The sequence below is a fragment of the Pseudonaja textilis genome, chromosome 10, assembly GCF_049901715.1.
Source record: "Pseudonaja textilis isolate UNSWEBS1 chromosome 10, rPseTex1.2, whole genome shotgun sequence".
Taxonomy (NCBI): Eukaryota; Metazoa; Chordata; class Lepidosauria; order Squamata; family Elapidae; genus Pseudonaja; species Pseudonaja textilis.
The window spans coordinates 21,625,098-21,646,253 of NC_141999.1; the positions used below are offsets into that span (position 1 = coordinate 21,625,098).

The 21,156-nt window shown below is 47.0% G+C and overlaps 1 protein-coding gene across 1 annotated transcript in view; it reads left to right on the forward strand.

Moving 5' to 3' along the window:
• Positions 1-1,056: 1,056 nt before the first annotated feature.
• The window catches only part of MEGF8 (multiple EGF like domains 8), a 62,454-nt gene continuing 42,354 nt past the window's right edge, over positions 1,057-21,156 (forward strand). The window contains exons 1-15 of the mRNA XM_087940146.1: positions 1,057-1,153; positions 3,493-3,697; positions 4,089-4,252; positions 5,912-6,118; positions 7,553-7,733; positions 8,492-8,580; positions 9,802-10,015; positions 10,903-11,083; positions 12,386-12,531; positions 13,417-13,536; positions 14,542-14,708; positions 15,558-15,665; positions 17,371-17,518; positions 19,105-19,268; positions 20,060-20,251. Coding sequence (XP_087796272.1) covers positions 3,511-3,697; positions 4,089-4,252; positions 5,912-6,118; positions 7,553-7,733; positions 8,492-8,580; positions 9,802-10,015; positions 10,903-11,083; positions 12,386-12,531; positions 13,417-13,536; positions 14,542-14,708; positions 15,558-15,665; positions 17,371-17,518; positions 19,105-19,268; positions 20,060-20,251 — 2,268 coding nt within the window. The 5' untranslated portion in view covers positions 1,057-1,153; positions 3,493-3,510. The remainder of the gene's footprint in view (positions 1,154-3,492; positions 3,698-4,088; positions 4,253-5,911; positions 6,119-7,552; positions 7,734-8,491; positions 8,581-9,801; positions 10,016-10,902; positions 11,084-12,385; positions 12,532-13,416; positions 13,537-14,541; positions 14,709-15,557; positions 15,666-17,370; positions 17,519-19,104; positions 19,269-20,059; positions 20,252-21,156) is intronic.

The window sequence follows — 21,156 nt, forward strand, 5'->3', positions numbered from 1 at the left end:
CCATTCTGGTCCCTTGGAAAAGCGGCGGCTGTTATCCAACACAAAGACACAACTTTATCCCCTGGACCATCCTTTATCTGCGTTGGCAAAAGAAAATACATCGTGTAGCAGTTTCATGGGTGAGAAGGATGGCAACGATCAGAGGAAGGCAGAAAATAATCCTTTAGGTATAATAAATTGTAGGGAGGCGGTGGCTCAGCGGCTAACACGCTGAGCTTGTTGATCAGAAAGAAAGGTTGGCAGTTTGGTGGTTTGAATCCCTAGTGCCGCATAATGGAGCGAGTTCCTGTTACTTGTCCCAGCTTCTGCTAACCGAGCAGTTCAAAAGCACGTAAAAAACGCAAGTAGAAAAATAGGTGGGAAGGTAACAGCATTCCGTGTGCCTTTGAAGGTGTTTAGTCATGCCGGCCACATGACCATGGAGATGTCTTCAGACAGCGCTGGATCTTTGGCTTTGTAACGGAGATAAGCACCACCCCCTAAAGCTGGAAACGACTAGCACGGATGTGTGAAGGGAACCTTTACCTTACAATAGATTGTACATATTGTAGCTGGCTGAGGAATTCTGGAATCAACCCTTTGCAAAAAGTGATTGGAAAAAAATTGGGGCAGGTTCCCTGACTTTCCTCCTTTTCTACATCCTAATTGATAAAGCAGCCTCCTCCTCCAAACTGTGGCTGCCAGAGGGTCTTGACACCCCTCAAGGCTGAGTCGGTTGGGGGATAATGGGGTTTGTAGTCTCTGGTCTTTCTGCAGGAACTGACAGCTGGGAAGGCAGCGCTTGGTCAAGGGGAAGAGTGGGGGGCTACCCTGGCTGGGTCAGGACATCACACATTTCACCCCACTACAGTGTTTCTCAATCTTGGCAACTTGGAAAATGGGTGGACTTCCAACTCCTGGCTGGGGAATTCTGGGAGTTGAAGTCCAGCCATCTTCAAGTTGCCAAGGTTGAAACAAGCTGCTGTAAAGCTATCCGTACCTCCTCCTCGCACGCTCTAGCCTTATCATCTCTATGGCTTCCCTTTCCATAGAGACGAGGAGACCTCCGTACCTCGCTCGCAACCGCTCTGGGCTCTCGTCTCGATGCCCCCTCGGTCCCGGACTGGCCTCTACATGGGCCGCGGGGGCAGCGGAGCCGCTCTCGGCTACGGAGGTGGGTCGAGAATTTGGGGAGATCCCCTTTAGCCCCCCACCCCATTAAACCCCATTGCGAGCCGCGATTATCAATGGGGAGCCGGGCCTCAGGCTTCACTCCCGGGTCCTCCGGGTGGGCTCTTTCTTCGCACAGCCCTCGCGCTTCCCTGGAGATGCGGGGTTCGCTGCATCGCTTGCCGGGGCTCCCCTACTGGTCCCTGCTTTCCCTTCGGTCCGTTTGACCCGGCCTCGATCCCCTGAAGACGTCCGGATCCCCCGCCCCACCTCAGTACAGGGATCCCTTTCTTGGAGTCCAGTGTTGTGTCTTTTTTGAACCCTGCTGGTTTCTTCCTGCCTTTGGGTTAATGTAGATTTTTATCTGTATCTATATATTTGTCTGATTGTCTGTCTGTCTGTCTATCATCCATCCATCCATCTTTTGTCCATCTGCCATCCAGCCACTCATCCATTGTTCCATCCATCTATCTATCTATCTATCTATCTATCTATCTATCTATCTATCTATCTATCTATCTATCTATCTATCTTCTATCCATCATTCGTCTGTCTATCTATCTATCTATCTATCTATCTATCTATCTATCTATCTATCTATCTATCTATCTATCTATCTATCTATATCTTCTATCCATCATTCGTCTGTCTGTCTGTCTGTCTATCTATCTATCTATCTAATCTATCATCTATCATTTATCTATCATATGGTATCTTCTATATAATCTATCTATCTATCTATCTATCTATCTATCTATCTATCTATCTATCTATCTATCTAATCTCTATAACTTTCTGTCTCTATAATCCATCCATATCTCTCTCTCTCTCCCTCCCTATCTCCCTCCCTACCTCCCTCCCTACCTACCTGTCTCTATAATCCATCCATCCATCCATCTCTCTCTATCCATGCTATCTCTCTCACTATCCATCCAATTCATCCCATTATCTCTCTCTCTCTCTCTCTCTCTCTTTATCTATCTATCATTTGACTGTGAGATGCATAGCATGCCTTTATTTCAAAAGCTTGAGGCAGCCCAAATAATGTGTCCTTCTTTCCTACGACAATACCCCTGCAAGGTAGGCTGGGCTGAGAATGAAAGAAGGCGGGATTGGCTCAAAAGTCAGCCAGGGAGGATTTACACTGAGAGGTCACCAAATCCGATCCAGCCCTTGTGCCAGCCTGACCTTCAGGTACCCCGAAACAAGAGAGGTCAGACAGTTTTTTAGGTATGGAGGGAATTGCATTTAAATTGTTTGAAGGACACATATGAAGGCATGGAAAGTGTAGGCTTTCTAGTTCTCTGTTAAAGCTGGCACACCTTTCTTAATTTAAAAAAAAGAGGGAGTTTTGCCTAGCGGGCACCCATAAAAACTAGAAAAGTGGGAGGGAGTTGTAATTAAAAGGTTGTTAAAATGTCTTCATTTTCATGTTACGTTTCTTTTCCAACCATGGTCCGTTGAGAGCATGTATTGCCATTGCAGAATTGTGTTTTAAGTTCTTTGGTGTAAATGGGCTGGGAAAATAATGAATTATTTAGTTTAATTAACAAGTTTTTTTTTTTAAAAAATGGTAACAATTTGTTCATTTTTCATTCTTGTGGATTTTCTGTTCCTCAACCCAGCTGTATTGAGAAAATAAATTCCTTGTCTGCTTCATGTTCTTTCCTTATTACTATCTAGCAGAATTTTAGAGCACAGGCAGTGGTTGAAAAGAAAAGAACCAAACTCAAAATGGAAAATGATATTTACACTGAGTCTTCAACCATTATAAAATTGAGCGGTTTCTAAAGAGAATAGATTGGCATCTAATAGCAAAGAAAACAGACTGCATGACTTAGGGCCTGTCTTCCTCTCTCAGCCTAACCACCCAACAACAGGGTTGTTGTCGTGAGGAAAAAGAGAAGGAGGAACGAATATTATGTATATTCACCACCTTGAGTTACTTTTAATGTAATAAAGGCGGGATAAAAATCAAATAACACCTCTTAACACATCTGCCTATCTCAGATCCTTGGGCAGGCCTCAAAAAGTGGATAAAATCTAGAATCTGGCTGATTCTGTGAGGAACCATAATTATATTTATCCAGTGTAAGAATGCAGGATATTGAATATATTTTTTTCTGTATTTCTTCCTCAACCATGGCTGGACACTGATACCCCATTTAATTTTTTCAGCTATATCAGGGATCCTCAAACTTGTCAACTTTAAGACTTGTGGACTTCAACCTCCAGAATTCATAGCTGTCTGGAGAATTCTGGGAGTTGAAGTCCACAAGTCTTAAAGTTGACAAGTTTGAAGACCTCTAAGCTATATTAACCAAACATCCTTTTGGATTACAGGGAGATCCAAAGACCATCATGGACCTCCTAAAATCCAGTTGTTTAAAGCTGCTGGTTCTGCTGCCCCTCGCTCTGTGCGGGATCCATCAAACCTATGCCGGTGATTGTAAGGGACGCCGCGAGGTGCTACGCAGCGCTTCTGGCTACGTGACGGATGGACCTGGCAACTACTCAGTCAACGGCAACTGTGAATGGCTGGTGGAGGGTGAGCATTTGAAGAAGTATGGTGGGTGATGATGGTTTAAGGGAGGAGGCTGCAAATCAAGGCATTTCACCCTCTAGGGAACATCTGTCGAGGCATAAACGCTGTCCCCGATTGGGCAATCTTGAGAGTTAGTGACAGGAATCAGCACAAATCGTACTAGGAGACTACGAAATAAAACAATATAAATTGTAAAGCTATAAGCAACAAAGTTATAGTCATATAGTCATCATAACTGACCTTCTTTCTTCTTCTTTGTAACTTCTGAATGATCACTAAATGAACGGTTGTAAGTCAAGGACTCCCCGTAACTCGCTTTCTTAAGATTGACTGTGTTGCACACTGTTGATCCTGGGATCAGAGTTCTAAGCTTTCTTTTTCCTGTATGTTTCAGCTCCTAGCAGCAGCTACCGTATCCTCTTGACCTTCATGTTTATGGACACGGAATGCACGTATGACTACCTCTTCATTTATGACGGAGATTCTCCCAGCAGCCCTTTGCTGGCCAGCCTGAGTGGCAGCACTTTGCCCCCTACCATCGAGGCCACCTCGGGCAAGGTACGGTAGCCCAAATGGTGGGAGATTCTTTCTTTACGGTTCAGTTCGATCGTTTCTTCCAACCTTGGAACTGAATGGCTCTGTTCTGTCATTCATCATTAACATTATTTAATGACCCTACTATAATCCCTTGTGGGGTGGAGTCTGGGCAACCAAATGGAGTTAGCAGAATATTTACTGGCCAGATGCCCTTCCTGTCACCAGTGTGGAGCTTTGTTCTATCCTCATTGTGCCCAGAGACAGAAATATCAGCCTCTGCCTAGGATCAAACTCACAGCCTCCTGATTGTGAGGCGAGAGCTCCACCTCTAGGCTACTGCACCACTCTCTCTATTCTCCTATCGTTGACACACTTAAATCAAGATGAAGTCATTATGCAAATGACATCTCACTTTGCATGCATGCATTATGCAAATTGCATCATTTGCAAGGTGACATCACAACCTAGGGGAGGCCTCCTCCATAGAAGCTCGTCTCAGCCAGTCACAGGGAGTCCTCAACATACGACCACGTCCGAGTCCAGATTTTCCGTTACTAAGTGAGAGGGTGGTTAAGTGAATTTTGCTCCATTTTAAGACCTTTCTTGCTGCAGTGCCCAACTTCACTGCAATATCCCCGCAATCACCTAATTCAAATTCAATTGCTTGCCAACTGACTCATCTTTCTGACGGTTGCTGTGTCTCCAAGGCTCGCATGATCCCCTTTTGTGACCTTCTGGCAAGCAAAGCCAATGGGGGAAACCTGGTGGACTTAGCAGCGTTACTAACCTAACCCCCGCAGTGATTCGCTTAACAACGGGGGCAGGAAAGGTTGCAAAATGGGCCAGAGTTCCCTCAATGGTCTCGCGTAGCGATAGGGATTTGGGGCTCAATTGCAGCCGTACATCAAGGACTCCCCGCCCTGCAAAGCACTTGAAAAAGACACACATGGAAAGGAACACAGCTTGGATTGGAGAATCCAAGTTAGTCCATTGTTGTGATGACTCGGGGCGTGGCACAAAAGCTACACAGTCAGTAGGAGTCCCTTTATAGCTCCAAGTTTGCCCCCAATGTCCTGGTTACCTTCTGGGCTGGAGAAAAACTCCCAGGAACAGCCTTTGGCTTCAGAGAATCAAATCCAAAACATGGTCAACACAAACTGTAACTATTAAGTCCAAACAAGGCAAGATGAGGTAATTAGTCCGGCAGGGCAGGAGCAAGAATTCCAGACATGAAGGAACGGCCATAATTCAACATGGTTGGGAGGATACCAGGAAGGCAGATAACCAAAGTCAACACAAGATAAACTCAAGCTTGTTCCCAGCAGACGGCGCACTCAGCTTGCATCTCTTTTAAACTCTCTTCCCAGCTCTGGCTAATGAAGGGAATCAGGGCCCTTTCCTTCCCCGTAAGCCATGCAACTCACATTGCTCCCTTCTCCGTTCCTCCCTGCATGCCCTAGGATGAAGATGAGGTGGGCCTGGGTCTTCCTTTGAACTCCCTCTCCCTTGTTCTATCTCTCCCCTGCTCTGCCCAGCCGGACTTTTCCCTTCCCCAGTTTCCTCCACAGCCAAGGAGTCACCCTCCCATTCCCTGTCAACTGTTTTTCCCCCTCAGATTCAGACTCCGACAGGGGCATGTTGACACCAACTTGGGAGTACTCCTTCCTTCCTACTTTACAGATGCTGTTACACCTCTTCAGTGACGCCAACTACAACCTGCTGGGCTTCAATGCGACTTACTCTGTCTCACTGTGTCCCATGGGCTGCTCGGGTCATGGCATTTGCGATAACGATGGGCGTTGTGCCTGCTTCCAAGGCTGGGGTAGCAAGGACTGCTCGGTCCCTGACTGCAACACGTATTGCCAGAATCATGGCACCTGTAACCAGGTAAAGAGATGGTCCTTTTGTGCCTCAATGAGTCATTGATTTATCATAAGGGTGCATTCCCATCACGTTTCGACAACAACACAAGAGCTTAAAATATACAATATGAGATATAGAATTGTCAGAGTGCACACCGTGTGACTTTGTGAAACAATCCAGGAGCAAATACAGTAAACAGAGATTTGTATTTAAATAGTGGTTTTATCTACCCTGTTTCCCCCAAAATACGACCTAACCTGAAAGTAAATCCTAGCTTGATTTTTATTTTTTTAAAAATATATTTTACAATAATTCCATTTCATTTCAACCGTGTGTTGACTGGGTACCTATATCTTGTGCTTACAATTATAATTAATACTTTTCTCGCCAATATAACAATAATCACATTTTCTTATAGCTATTATTTAATACATCTATTATTTTTAACCATCTTAACTTATTGCTCTATATATCCATCTAGTCCATTTTATTGTTTTATTTTCCAACCATTGATAAAATAAATCCCATGCCATATAATACTCAGTTTCTTCTTTTTCTTTGATTACCAGTGTTAACCTATTCATCTCTGCACATTCAAATATTTTCTCAATTACTTTTTCCTCTGTCGGGATCTTACCACTTTTCCAATTCTGAACAAATACAATTCTGTCTGCTATTAATGCATGTATAATTAAATAAGTTTTGTCTTTACTGTAACCTTCGGGTACTATTCCTAATAAAAATATTTCAGGTTTGATTTTTACACGTGTGCCCAATATAAGCCCTACCCTCAAAATAAGCCCTAATTAAGATCCCGCCCACTCCAGAGTGGACAGGTAAAAATTAAGCTAGGGTGGAGATGGAGGAGTAGAGCCACCCTACTACTTATCTTTGGACAGTTGTAGCCAGGCCTCACACATCCCGTCACCTGCCTTGCCAGCCCATTTCTTCTGCAGCCAGCAAGGCTGGCAAGGCTTTCCCGAAGGCCTCTGCAGCTGATAAGAAAGCTCCGGATCGATCCAGAGCTCTCTTATTGCCTGCAGAGGCCTTCAGAAAAGCCTTGCCGGCTGCAGAAGAAGAAGTTCCTGAAAGCCTCTAACAGCGAAAAGGAGGCCGGGGACGATGCGCGCAAGTGAGGTTAGTCAGTGGATGACACCCCTTGAAAATAAGACCTGGTGCCTTTTTGTGTGGCGAAAAAAAATAAGACAAGGTCTTATTTTCGGGGAAACAGGGTACAAAGAATATATACATGCACCTACTTTAGTCAGACCTCAAACAAACAGCAATTTACAGCATGGAAGCACAAGAGAGAAATATGTCTCAACAGGGCCTCTTTTTACTACGGGGCCTTAAAGTGATATCAGCCCAGTGGTCAGAATTTGAAAGAGAAGCTGCCCCACCTTGGTTGCATTGTGATGGAAGAACGCCACTGGTAACTTTTCCTTCTTCCTCCTGTAGGTATCACGACACTGCCAGTGTGAACTGGGATTTGTGGGTCAGGCCTGTGATTTAGCCTTGAGTGACAACCAAGGGGCTGGAAAGTGGTACAATGTCAGCATCCGAGATTCCAATTTCTGGCCCCGAACAGCAGCTGCCGGTGCTTTCCTACCTTCTACTGGGGGACTGTACATTTTTGGAGGTGAGGAGCATCGCTTCTTATTTCTTTTTTTTTTTTCTGGTTTCAGGTGATCCTCAGTTTACGACCGCAATAGAGTCCCGAAAGTTTGTTTTTAAGAAAGACAGTTAAGTCGGTTTTGCTTGATTTTACAAGCTTCCTTGTCACAGAGGGTTAACTGAATGACCGCAGTTAGTAACATGGTTGTTAAGGGAATCTGGCTTCCCCATGGAGTTTGCTTGTCAGAAGGTCTCAAAAGATGTTTACTGTCAACGGCCCAATGTTCTACTAACCCATTGTCCCATGGACTGCGCAATCAAAATCTCACCGGGTGATTCACCATCGGACGAAAGTGATCTGTTTTGTGGGCGGTGGGAAGAAAGCTATTCCTTACTTGTCTTCTCTTCTCTTAAAATATTATCTAGTTCAGTCAATTCTTTATAAAACCCATCCATCTTATTGTCTTTTTTCATATCTGGAATGTATTTGCATGTATGAATACCATTTCATATTCATCCCTTGTTCATCTAATTCTTGTTTTGTTTTGAGTTCACCCTTTGCATTCAAAACATCATTATATCTAACAATAGGTTCCATTTTAAAGACATTTGGATACACAAATGCCTTAACCAGACTGGTATTTTCAAATAGTGTTTTCCCGTTATTTTCTCCCACGTTGACAATAGAGCATTTTCGAGCATTTGTCCTGACATAATCGGTTAGTTGTATGCTTCCCCTCCTGCTCCTAAATCTCACGACTTTTCTCTTTTCTTCCCCTTTAGGCTTGGATCTAAATACTGCTTTGGGGGACCTTGTCTTCTATAACTTCACCACCAATACTTGGCATCAGAGGGTGCTTAGCCCTTCCCCCGTAAGTGCCTTATGATTTCCCCTCGTCTTGAAAAAAAGAACTTTGAACATTATGGGAAGGAAGAAAAGGCCCAGGTTATGTCTGAGATACTTAGGCGTTCACCCCAAAAATTGCGGGTGAATTTAAAAAACTTTGTGCCACCAAGATACCAGGTACCTGCGAGTTCTAGTCTCACCTTAGGCATGAAAGCCAGTCTGGAGACTTTAGACCAGTGGTCCCCAACCTTTTTTGTGCCGCGGCCCGGTACCGGCATCACAAAATCATCTGCGGCCCGGTACCGGCATCAGCACGCATGACAAGGCAAGGCGAGCCGAGAGACCGGCCAGCCAGCTGTCCCCTGCTTCTCCCTGCCACCTTCAACTCCTCCTTTGTACCTGTGTCGATGGGCTTTGCGACGGCTTCGGGACAGTCGCTCGGCTCGCCTTGCCATGCGTGCTGAAAGAATCCTCGCGCCTTAGAAGCTGCCCCCCCTCAATGAAACTAAGGCGTGAGGATTCTTTCAGCACCCAAACGCCGCTTTCTACCCGGAAAAGCTCACCGGAAGCACTTTTTCATCAAAACAAGATGGTGGCGCCCAGCAAACCGGCGGCCCGGTAGAAATTGTTCCACGGACCGGTACCGGTCCAGGGACCGGTGGTTGGGGACCCCTGCTTTAGACTAATCACAAGGAGAGCGTGAGTTCTAATTCTGCCTTAGGTATGAAAGCCAGTTGGGCCAATAGCCAAGAGCCTATGACTTCTAGTCCTGCCTTAAGCATGAAAACTGGCTGGGTGAAATCATTGGGAGAAGGTGAATTTTAGTTTTGCCTTAGGCATGTGTGAATTCCAGTCGCGCCTTAGACACGAGAGCTGGCTGGGTGACTTTGGGCCAATCATCAGGAGACTGAGAGTTCTAGTTCTCGCCTTAGCTATGAAAACTAGCTGGGTGACTTTGGGCCAATCACCAGGAGAGGGTGAGTTCTAGTCCCACCTTAGGCATGAAAGCAGGCTGGGCCAGTCAACCAGGAGCCTGTGAATTCTAGTCCCGCCTTAGACGTGAAAATTCATTGGGTAATTTTCTTCATCACAACCCACAGGGTTATTGTTACGGGAAAAAATAGGAGGAGGGTGGTGTATAAAGTATGCTTGCTGCCTCAGTAACAATAATAAAGGTGGGGTTTTTTTTTTAAAAAAAAAAGAATCTAAAAACAAACTGATCACCTTTTCATCTTTTTATTTCCAGACTGCTCGTCACTCCCACACAGCCGTGGCCTGGGAGGGCTCCCTCATTCTGTTTGGCGGAGAGCTGGCCACTGGGTCTCTGGCCAACGATGTCTGGATGTATCTGCCCCAGGAGGGCTACTGGCAGGAGCTGTTGCCCCTGAACACGACGATTCCTCCCGAGTTGGCTGGCCATGCATCTGCGGTGGTCGATGAATGGCTGTATGTATTTGGAGGTGAGTCGAAACCCCACCTGTGTAGTCCAGGTGTCCTTCTTCCAGGGGAAATGCCCCGTCATAGCAATAGCACTTAGACTTATGTACCGCTTCACAGAGCTTTACAGCCCCCTCGAGAGAGAGTCAGCATATTGCACCCCCCCACCCCCCCCACCCCAACAAATTATGTCCTCATATTTACTGACCTTGGAAGGTTGGAAGGCTGAGTCGACCTTGAGCCGGTAAGGATCGAATTCCAGGCTGTGGCCAGAATTAGTCTGCAATACTGAATTGATGGGTGGGTGATAGATAGATTAGATAGATAGATAGATAGATAGATAGATAGATAGATAGATAGATAGATAGATAGATAGATAGATAGATAGATAGATTTGTTTGATTGATAGATGATAGATTAGATTAATTGATAGATGATAGAATAGGTAGATGATAAATAGATGGATGAATGATGGATGGATGGATGATGGATGGGATAGATGGATGGATGAGATGATAGGTGATAGATTAGATAGATGGTTGATAATTAGATTGATTGATAGATAGATAGATATTGATGGATGATGGGTAGATGGATGGGTAGATGGATGAGTGATAGGTGATAGATAAATTAGATAGATGGACAGATAGACAGACAGACAGACTAGACAGATATACATGGAGAAAGAGACAGAAAGAAATAGAAAGAGAGAGAGAGAGAGAGAGAGATAGCAAGAGCCCTTAGACTTACATACTGCTTCATAGTGTTTTGCAGCCCTCTCTAAGGTGTTTACAGAGTCAGCCTATTGCATCCCAACAAACCGGATCCTCATTTGACCAGCCTTGGAAGGACGGAGGGCTGAGCCAACCTTGGAGGATTGAGCCTCACGCCTCCTAATCCACTCCTGCAGGACGCACCGGGGTGGATCTCTTCTCCTCCCACATGTACCGCTTCCACCTGAAACAGTGGACCTGGGAGCTGGTGATTCCTTCAGGAGGGAAAGCGCCTGCAGCAGCCGGTCACTCCATGGTCTTCCACCCGGCTTCCCGTACTCTCTTGGTTTACGGTGGGCACCGGCCCTCCACTGCTCGGTAGGTGGGCAATTGTGTGTGTGTGTGTGTGTGTGTGTGTGTGTGTGTGTGGAAAACCCTCCCACTGTATCTTTTATAGTGGTATCTCAGTACTTGTCTGCGATTCGTTCCAGTAGGTGGGACGCGTACTCAAAACAAGTACTGAGCAAACCCTGTGACATGCTACGCAGACCTTTATTTCGGCCTTAAGGAGTAGCAAGTCACAATGCCGGCAAGGACTACCTTGCAGGTCGACCGCTGGGAGAAAGATCAATCAATCAGAATAGAGCTGGAAGGGACCTTGGAGGTCTTCTAGTCTGACCCCCTGCTCAAGCAAGAGACCCTATGCAATTGGAGACAAGTGGCTGTCCAGTCTCTTCTTAAAAATCACCAGTTTTAAAGCACCCCCAATTTCCGGTGGCCAGCTGTTCCACTGGTTAATTGTTCTCCCTGTTAGGAAGTTTCTCCTTAATTCCAGGTTGCTTCTCCCCTTGATTAGTTTCCATTCACTGTTGTTGATTTTCTTGCCTGCTGGTGCTTTGGAAAATAGGTTGACCCCCCCTCTTCTTTGTGGCGGCCCCTCAAATACTGAAATACTGCTATCACGTCACCCCTAGTCCTTCTTTTCTCTAGACCAACCGGTGGGCCGCAGCAAAATTTGGGTGGTCCGCAGAGAAATGGCCCCCCGGAAGCAATTCATCCGGGCCGCGTGGGAAAACAAGGCTGCTCCGCCCACATGGCCCGCCCACCCGCTGGGCCCCACCCTTCAGCCGAGCGCAAACCTTGAGACTGGAGTAGAGAGTCCATGTGAGCTGGAACTGGAAGCGAGATCGACGGCGGGGGAGGGAAATCCGCCCCGGGGTGTCTTGCTGATGTCAGTGGGAAAGTTGGTCCCATATGCCAGAGCTACAATAGTCACAGCAGTGGCCCTTTGGTCACCCTGGAGCGGCTCCTCCCATCGGGATGACTACAGCTCTGAAATATGGGACGGCCCGTGGTGGCTGGAAGGAGATAACGTTGCTGTTGTGTGTGTGTGGGTGTGTGCGTGGGTGTGGAATGTGGCACAAGTGGGCTGAAGCAGCGGTGACTGGAAGAAGCAGAAATTTGCACCTCCCTTCATTGCGGTATATTTGCGGCAGCCGGTGGCGCCAAGGGTAACACGGTGTTAGGAAATGAGTAGTGGGAGAAGATTTTTCGCTTCAAAACGCATCGAGTACCGAATTGGATGCGTTTTCGAACCATCGAATCCCGAGGTATGATTGTAACGGGACGTAGGAGTGATTGCAAAAGGAAGGACCATGTCGACTTCTCCCATCCTTGCAGGTTCAGCGTGCGAGTGAACACCACGGACCTCTTCCATGTGGACCTGCGTTACTGGAGCACGTTGAGGGCCAAAGATTCACACCGGGGCCCTCGAGAAAGGGCCTTCCACTCCGCCACCGTCATCGGCAACTACATGGTGGTGTATGGTGAGTGTGCAGCAATGCTACTCAAACGTTACGGGAATTGGGGAAGTGAGAATTCTTGAAATGGTTATTACTGGTAAAGCTAGTCCTCGATTTACTTCCTGAAAACAGTGACCTCTGACCGTTTTTCACACTTAAGACTGTTGCGACATCCCCACCCTCACGTGATCAAAACTCCAGACGCTCGGCAACTGACTCATATTTACGACGGTCGCAGTGTCCCTGGGGTTGTGTGATCCCCCTGACGAGCAAAGTCAACGGGGAAGCCAGATTCACTTAACAACTGCAGTCATTCACTTAACAAACGTAGCAAGAAAAGTCGTAAAACGAAGCATAACTCAGTTGACAAATTTTTCACTCAGCCGCATAAATTTTGCTCCCAATTGCGGTCAGATGTTGAGGTCTGTCTGTAACATGGTTAATGTATATAAATAGCAACTCTTTATTTTTAATATTTTTTTTTTGTAGAGACCTCTTTCTCTCAGGCCAATTCACCTCACAGGATTGTTTTTGAGGGGAAAATAAGAGGAAGAAAGAATATCACACATGTTTGCTGCCTCGAGTTACAGTTTTTATAAAAAAAACACATGAATAAAGATAGGCTAAAAATAAATCTGGTGAACTTTTCTCGAGGGAGAAAAACAAGAATTAGTATTTTAGAAACTATCCCTGTTTGTTTTTTCTTTGCTTCCATCTAGGATGCATTTTCGGCATGAATAGTGGCAAGAAGGGCGGTAAAATAGGCAAAATAGTCTCAAGCAACAGAAATTTGGGCTTAATTGTCATAAGCCGAGGACTACCTGAACGAAGAAGAATTTAAAATGTGAAAGATGTTTCTTCCCCTTTTCCTATCCTCCTCCTCCTTCCTCTGCTCTGTCTCTCTTCCAGGGGGCAACGTTCACATCCATTACCATGAAGAGAAATGTTACGAGGACGAAATCTTTTTCTACCACTTGGGCTGCCACCAGTGGGTCTCTAGTCATGAGCTGGCACCTCTCATCACTCAAGGTAATAGTGGGGAGCGGGGGATCCTGGTCCCCCACAGGTTTTTGTGACAAAACATGGATCAATCCGTGTTTCAGGAGCGTTTCTGAAATCTATTTATCGAATCAACAAATACATAGAGCCGTCCAGAGTTTTTTGCTCAGATGGGTGGCCGCAGATGTAAAATTAAACCAACTTCCTGTGATGACCCAGGGCCTGCCACAAAGGCAACACAGTCAGATAATCCGTAAGAGTCCCTTTATTAGCTCCAATTTTGCCCCCAATGTCCTGGTTACCTTTTGAGCTGGAGAAAAATTCTCCCAGGAACAGCGTTTGGCTGCAGAGAATCAAGTCCAAAACATGGTCAACACAAACTGTAACTATAAAACCAATCAAGCCAAACTGAGGTAATTAGTTTGGCAGGGCAGGAACAAGAATTCCAGACGTGAAGATACAGCAAAACTCACACGGTTGGGAAGATGCCAGGAACACAGATAAGCAAAAAGACAAGACGGGATAAAGTCACATTTGCTCCCAGCAGCTGCCACAGCATTCAGTTCTTTTAAACTTTCATTCCCAGGTGTGCCTAATGAAGGGAATCAGGACCCTTTTCTCCCCCGTAAGCCATGCAACTCACGTTGCTCCCTTCTCCCTTCCTCCCTGCGTGCCCTAGAATGAAGATGGGGTGGGCCTGGGTCTTCCTCTGGACTCCCTCTCCCTTGTTCTACCTCTCCCCTGCTCTGCCCAGTCGGACTTTGCCCTTCTCCAGTTTCCTCCACATCCAACGGAGCCACACTCCCGCTCCCTGTCAACTGTGTGTCTTCCTCCTCGGATTCAGACTCTAACAGGGGCATGACCTTTCCAATGCTCAGTTTATTTCCATTAATTCTTTTTTTTTTGAAGAAAACAAAAAAAACATCCTTGATTTCACTGTCTGTAAATACGAGGAAAGCACTCATTGTACACTTTCTTGGAAAACTCATGTAGCGGAAGTACAGACCAATTTGTTGTATTTCGTCTCTCCCTCAGAGCACGAATCCAAGGCTTTGGCCCAGGCGCGTGGCCGGTATTCCCACGTGGCCACAGTGATGAATGGAAATGTGCTCCTTGTGGCAGGAGGCTATAGCGGGGTGCCACGGGGTGACCTGCTGGCTTATAAAGTGCCCACGTTCGTCTTTCAGGTGCCGTCTCAGATGGTAAGTGACTCTTCCACCTTTGGGGTTCTGGTTTCGGGGGTAGTTGGGTCTACTTAAGCCACCAGGCTACAAAATGGGAGACTGTGAATTCCAGTCGCGCCTTAGCCAGGAAAGCCAGCTGGGTGATTTGGGCCAATCATCAGGAGACTGGGAGTTCTAGTTCTCGCCTTAGCCATGAAAGCCAGCTGGGTGACTTTGGGCCAATCATCAGGAGACTGGGAGTTCTAGTTCTTGCCTTAGCCGTGAAAGCCAGCTGGGTGACTTTGGGCCAATCATCAGGAGACTGGGAGTTCTAGTCCTCGCCTTAGCCGTGAAAGCCAGCTGGGTGATTTGGGCCAATCATCAGGAGACTGGGAGTTCTAGTTCTCGCCTTAACCGTGAAAGCCAGCTGGGTGACTTTGGGCCAATCATCAGGAGACTGGGAGTTCTAGTTCTCGCCTTAGCCATGAAAGCCAACTGGGTGACTTTGGGCCAATCATCAGGAGACTGGGAGTTCTAGTTCTCGCCTTAGCCATGAAAGCCAGCTGGGTGACTTTGGGCCAATCATCAGGAGACTGGGAGTTCTAGTTCTCGCCTTAGCCATGAAAGCCGGCTGGGTGACTTTGGGCCAATCATCTGGAGACTGGGAGTTCTAGATCTCGCCTTAGCCATGAAAGCCAGCTGGGTGACTTTGGGCCAATCATCAGGAGACAGTGAATTCTAGTTCTCGCCTTAGCCATGAAAGCCAGCTGGGTGACTTTGGGCCAATCATCAGGAGACTGGGAGTTCTAGTTCGATGTCCTAGACGTCCGGGCTGCCTAAATTAATACGAGGTGTCACTGACCAGTTGTTCTTCTCTCCCGGCCACAGTACCATCTGGATTACTGCTCTATTTACACAGAGAAAAGCATGTGTGCCAAGGACCCAGAATGCGCTTGGTGCTCCCGAGGTTGCCAGAGCACTCAGCCCCGCAATCTTGTGAGTAGCCTGGAAGTGCCGCAAGACGCAAATTGCGGCGAATGTCGTAGACGTGGTGCGCACTTAGCTGCTGTTTCTGGAGGGGAGGGATTTTCCCCCCCCCCATTTGCTACCCATGTCAGCTGTTAACATTTCTGCAGCGTTTTTGGTTGTTAAGCAAATCGCTGCCGTTGTTAAGTGAATCGTGTGGTCGTTAAGTGAATCTGGCTCCCCTCCCCCTTGACTTTGCCTGTCATAAGCTGGTTGGGAAAGTTGCCAACGACCATCACTAGATCCAGGGCTGTTATAACTGTCGGAAATATATGCCAGTGGCCAAGGGCCCGAATTTTGATCATGTGATTTTTAGAGACAGTCATAAGTATGAGGACTTGCCGTAAGTCCTGTTTGTTTCTGTGCCGTTGTAACTTCGAATGGTCCCTAAGCGAATTATTGTAAATGGAGGACTACCTGTATAGAAACCAAGTGGATGGATGGATGGATGGATGGGAAGGGAAGATGGGAGAGAGGGAGAGATGGAAGAAGGGAAAGGAAGGAAGGAGAATGTGGGAACAGAAGAAGGGAAAGATGGAGAGATGGCAGAAGGGGAAGGAAGGAAAGATGCAAGGAAGGAGAAGTTGGGAAGGGAAGAAGGGAGAGATGGAAGAAAGGAAAGGAAGGAAGGAGAAAGTGGGAAGAAGGAAGAGATGGAGAGATGGAAGAAGGGAAAGGAAGGAAGGAGAAAGTGGGAACAGAAGAAGGGAAAGATGGAGAGATGGCAGAAGGGGAAGGAAGGAAAGATGCAAGGAAGGAGAAGTTGGGAAGGGAAGAAGGGAGAGATGGAAGAAAGGAAAGGAAGGAAGGAGAAAGTGGGAAGAAGGAAGAGATGGAGAGATGGCAGAAGGGGAAGGAAGGAAGGAGAAAGTGGGAACAGAAGAAGGGAAAGATGGAGAGATGGCAGAAGGGGAAGGAAGGAAAGATGCAAGGAAGGAGAAGTTGGGAAGGGAAGAAGGGAGAGATGGAAGAAAGGAAAGGAAGGAAGGAGAAAGTGGGAAGAAGGAAGAGATGGAGAGATGGAAGAAGGAAAGGAAGGAAGGAGAAAGTGGGAACAGAAGAAGGGAGAGATGGAGAGATGGCAGAAGGGGAAGGAAGGAAAGATGCAAGGAAGGAGAAGTTGGGAAGGGAAGAAGGGAGAGATGGAAGAAAAGAAAGGAAGGAAGGAGAAAGGAGAAAGTGGGAACAGAAGAAGGGAGAGATGGAGAGATGGCAGAAGGGGAAGGAAGGGAAAGTTGGGAAGAAGGAAGGAAAGAAGTGGGGAGGGAAGAAGGAAGAGATGGCAGAAGGGGAAGGAAGCAAAGGAAGGAAGGGAAGGAGAAGGTGGGAAGGGAGAAATGGAGAGATGGAAGAAGGGAAAGGAAGGAAGGAAGGAAGGAGTAGGCGGGAAGGGAAGAAGGGAGAGATGGGAGAAGGAAGGAAGGAAGAATGGGAAGGGAAGAAAGGAGAGATGGAGCGATAGCAGAAGGGGAAGGAAGGAAGGGTGGATGGATGGCTGAAGGTCAGATCAGTGAATGAAGGTCAAGGCTTATCTGCCTTTATCCCAAGGCCAGGCCTGTACAGTCTTCGTGGTTAGGCCGAAAGGCGTATAATTTCTGACACTTCATCCACCGCAGGTAGCTGCTCGCTTTCCTGACTGATGTTCTCTTTCTCCCGACCTTCGTCCTTCTTTTAGTGCCCCAACAGTGGCTGTCTGGGCCTGGCCCGCCTCTTAGTCGACTGCCAATCCTGCCTCGCCTTTGGGGACACCAACAGTTCTCTGCCCCGAGCTTCAGGTCCCTTCGGCTGGTGTGTGCAAAATGAGACTTGCATGCCCACCTCAGGTAACTGGACAGCTCTGCTCGCCACTCTGCAAGCCCCGCTTTTAAGGACGGGGTTTTATGGTAGCCTGTCCGTGCTTTGCTTGTAGGCTCGGAGAACATCAAGATGCGAAGCCAGAATCCTAACGGCATCCTATAAAAGCCGTGTTTCTCAACCTTTAAGAGACGTGGACTCCAACTCCCAGAATCCTCCAGCCAGCCTGCTAGTGAACTTTTAAGACGGATGAACTTCAACTCCCAGAAGTCTCTAGCCAATATGGCTGGCTGGGGAATCCTGGGAGCTGAAGTCTACACGTCTTAAAGTTGCCATGATGAAGAAACGCTCCTATTAAATGCTCAGTGTTGATTACTTACGGCAGGGGGGGCCATCAAACTCAGATTTCATTGAGGGCCACATCGGGGCTGTGGATGACCTGGGGAGGGCGTGGCCAGCTGGGTGGGTGTGGCCCGCTTGATGCCACTCCCCAAACTGCTGGCGTGTTTCCTCTTCACGTTGGGTAAACCGGGCCAAAGTCAGGCGAGCTGGCCCTTGACATTTTCCAAATCCAGCCACATCGCGGGCCACATCCGGCTTGCGGGCCTTGTGTTGGTCACCTGGCTTTACAGCATCCAGTGACCTTTCCACTGACACCCCCCCCCCACCTTCCCTTCCCTTTATTGTGAAAGTACAATTTTCTCTAGGGAGATCAACCAGAATATTTCCTCTTGCTAAAGGAAAATGTGATTTCCACACATATCAGTGCGGCCTTGAGGTGTTTCCAAACACTTAACCTCCTTGACTTTGTGACCACAAGCTGTGCTCCAAAATTTCCATCGCTAAGGAAGACAGTGGTTAATAGAATAGAATAGAATGGAATGGAATGGAATGGAATGGAATGGAATGGAAAGGAATGGAATATACTGTAGAATGGAATGGAATGGATTGGAATAGAACAGAACAGAATAGAATAGGAATATAGAAAATAATAAGAATTAGAATAAGAATAGAATAGAAAAGAATAAGAACAGAATAGAATAGAGTATTGGAATGAAGAATAGAATATAGAATAGAAAATAGAATAGAATATAGAATGGAGTGGAATGGAATAGAAAATAGAATAGAATAGAATAGAATAGAATAGAATAGAATAGAATAGAATAGAATTCTTTTATTGGCCAGGTGTGATTGGGCACACAAGGAATTTGTCTTGGTGCCTATGCTCTCACTACATAAAAAGAAAAGATACCTTCATCAAGAATCATGACTTAATAATAGTCTTAGGGTACAATAAGCAATTAAATCATGCTAGGAAACAGTCAATATAAATCGTAAGGATACAAGCGACAAAGTTACAGTCATACAGTCACAAGTGGGAGGGGACAGACGATAAGGATTGATGAGAATGTTAATAATAATAGTAATGCAGACCTAGTAAATAGTTGGACAGTGTTGAGGGAGTTATTGGTTTAGCAGAATGACGGCATTCGGGGGAAAAACCTGTCCCTGTGTCTAGTTGTTCTGGTGTGCAGGGCCCTTTCCCAGGCTCAAACTGGCTTCCAAAGCTGACAGCCTCTGTGTTTTCCTAACCAGATTCCTTTTCCTTCCCCAGAACAGGGCAGGTGCCAAGTGGGGAAGATTTCAGGGACGTATGGCTGGTGGGGGCCGCAATCCTTCTTTATCACCTCCTTGGCCCAATGTCAGCGCGAAGATTTCTTGCCCGGCCTTCATCTGATCACCTACCAGCAACCACGCAACGACTCCCAGCCGGACAAGGTAAAGACCTGGACATGACTCCAATGTATTCCTTGGACTGGGGTGATACGTAATATCTGTGTCTTTATTTAATAACCATCGAATAAATTACAGTAAAAAAGAACCCTCCGCCCTCCATCCAGAGCTTCCAAAGTAGACGCTATAAGGCTTTTGGTCAAACCCTTTATTTACAAGTAGGCTCAACTGTGGTCGTAAGTTGAGGATTACCTGTACTCTATTGGGGAGGAGCTGTCTTCGCCCTCTTTCTCTCACACGCACTATCCTCTCCTCACTGAGTTGCCTTTTAACTGAGCCGCGGTGGCTCAGTGGTTAGAGTGCAGTACTGCAGGCTACTTCTGTTGACTGCCGGCTGCCTGCAATTTGGCAGTTCGAATCTCACCAGGTTTAAGGTTGACTCAGCCTTCCAGCCTTCCGAGGTGGGTCAAAGGAGGACTTCAATTGTTGGGGGCAAGAGGCTGACTCTGTAAACCGCTTAGAGAGGGCTGTAAAAGCATTGGGAAGCGGTATATAAGTCTTCTATTGCTTGGGAAGGAAGGAAGCAAGCAAGCAAGCAAGCCATGGTGGCACAGTGGTTAGAATGCAGAATTTCAGACTAACTCTGCCCACTGCCAGGAGTTCGATCCTGACCTGCTCCAGGTTGACTCTGCCTTCCATCCTTCTGAGGTGGGTCAAATGAGGACCCAGATTATTGGGGGCAATAGGTTGACTCTGTAAACCGCTTAGAGAGGGCTGGAAAGCATTGTGAAGCGGTATATAAGTCTATAAGTGCTATGGCAATTGCTTTACCACAGGTCTCCATCGTCCGAAGCACCACGATCACCCTGAATCCCAGCACAGAGATGGATGTCTCCCTGGTCTACAAGGGATTCATTCACCCCCTGGTGAGCAGCTCTGGACCTGCAGAAGACATCTCCATCTGGGCACGCATCCAGCGCCTGTTCGTGGTTGCTAAATTAGCCCGAGCCCCTGGCGCCTTGGAGCTGGTAAGGTCATACCTTCTTGCTTCCATTGTTGGAAGCGAGTTTTTCTCCTTAAACTTGGAAATGTGTAGCAGTGGAATTACGGAAAAGAGTGGCTCTGCGTGCCAACCTCAGTGCCAAAGAGTCAGAATCCGCAGCCGGAGGCCTACTCTGGTTCGGAAGAGAATCAGATCTTTTGTTTGTGATCCTCACGGATCCAGTCAGGTGCCGGCTGAATTAGATTAGATTTACAATCTTTTTTTTATCCTGCCTTTATTACTTTCTAAGTAACTCAAGACGGTGAACATTTGTAATACTGGTTCCTCCTCCTCTTTTTACCTACAACAATCCTGTGAGGTGGGTTGCCTGAGAGAGGGGAAGTGGCCCAAAGTCATCCAGCTGGCTTTCATGTTTAAGTCGGGACTAGAACTCCCAGTCTCCTGCTGATTGGCCCAAAGTCACCCAGCCGGCTTTCATGCCTAAGGCAGGACTAGAACTCCCAGTCTCTTGGGGATTGGCCAAAAGTCACCCAGCTGACTTTCAGGCTAAGGTGGCACTAGAACTCCCAGTCTCCTGGCTTTCATGCCTAAGGCAGGACTAGAACTCACAGTCTCCTGGTGATTGGCCTAGGTCACCCAGCCGGCTTTCATGCCTAAGGCAAGACTAGAATTCCCAGTCTCCTGGTGATTGGCCGAAAGTCACCCAGCTGACTTTCAGGCTAAGGCAGCACTAGAACTTACAGTCTCCTGGTGATTGACTGAAAGACGCCCAGCTGACTTTCAGGCTAAGGCGGCACTAGAACTTACAGTCTCCTGGCTTTCATGCCTAAGGCAGGACTAGAACTCCCAGTCTCCTGCTGATTTGCCCAAGTCACCCAGCCAGCTTTCATGCCTAAGGCAGGACTAGAACTCCCAGTCTCCTGCTGATTT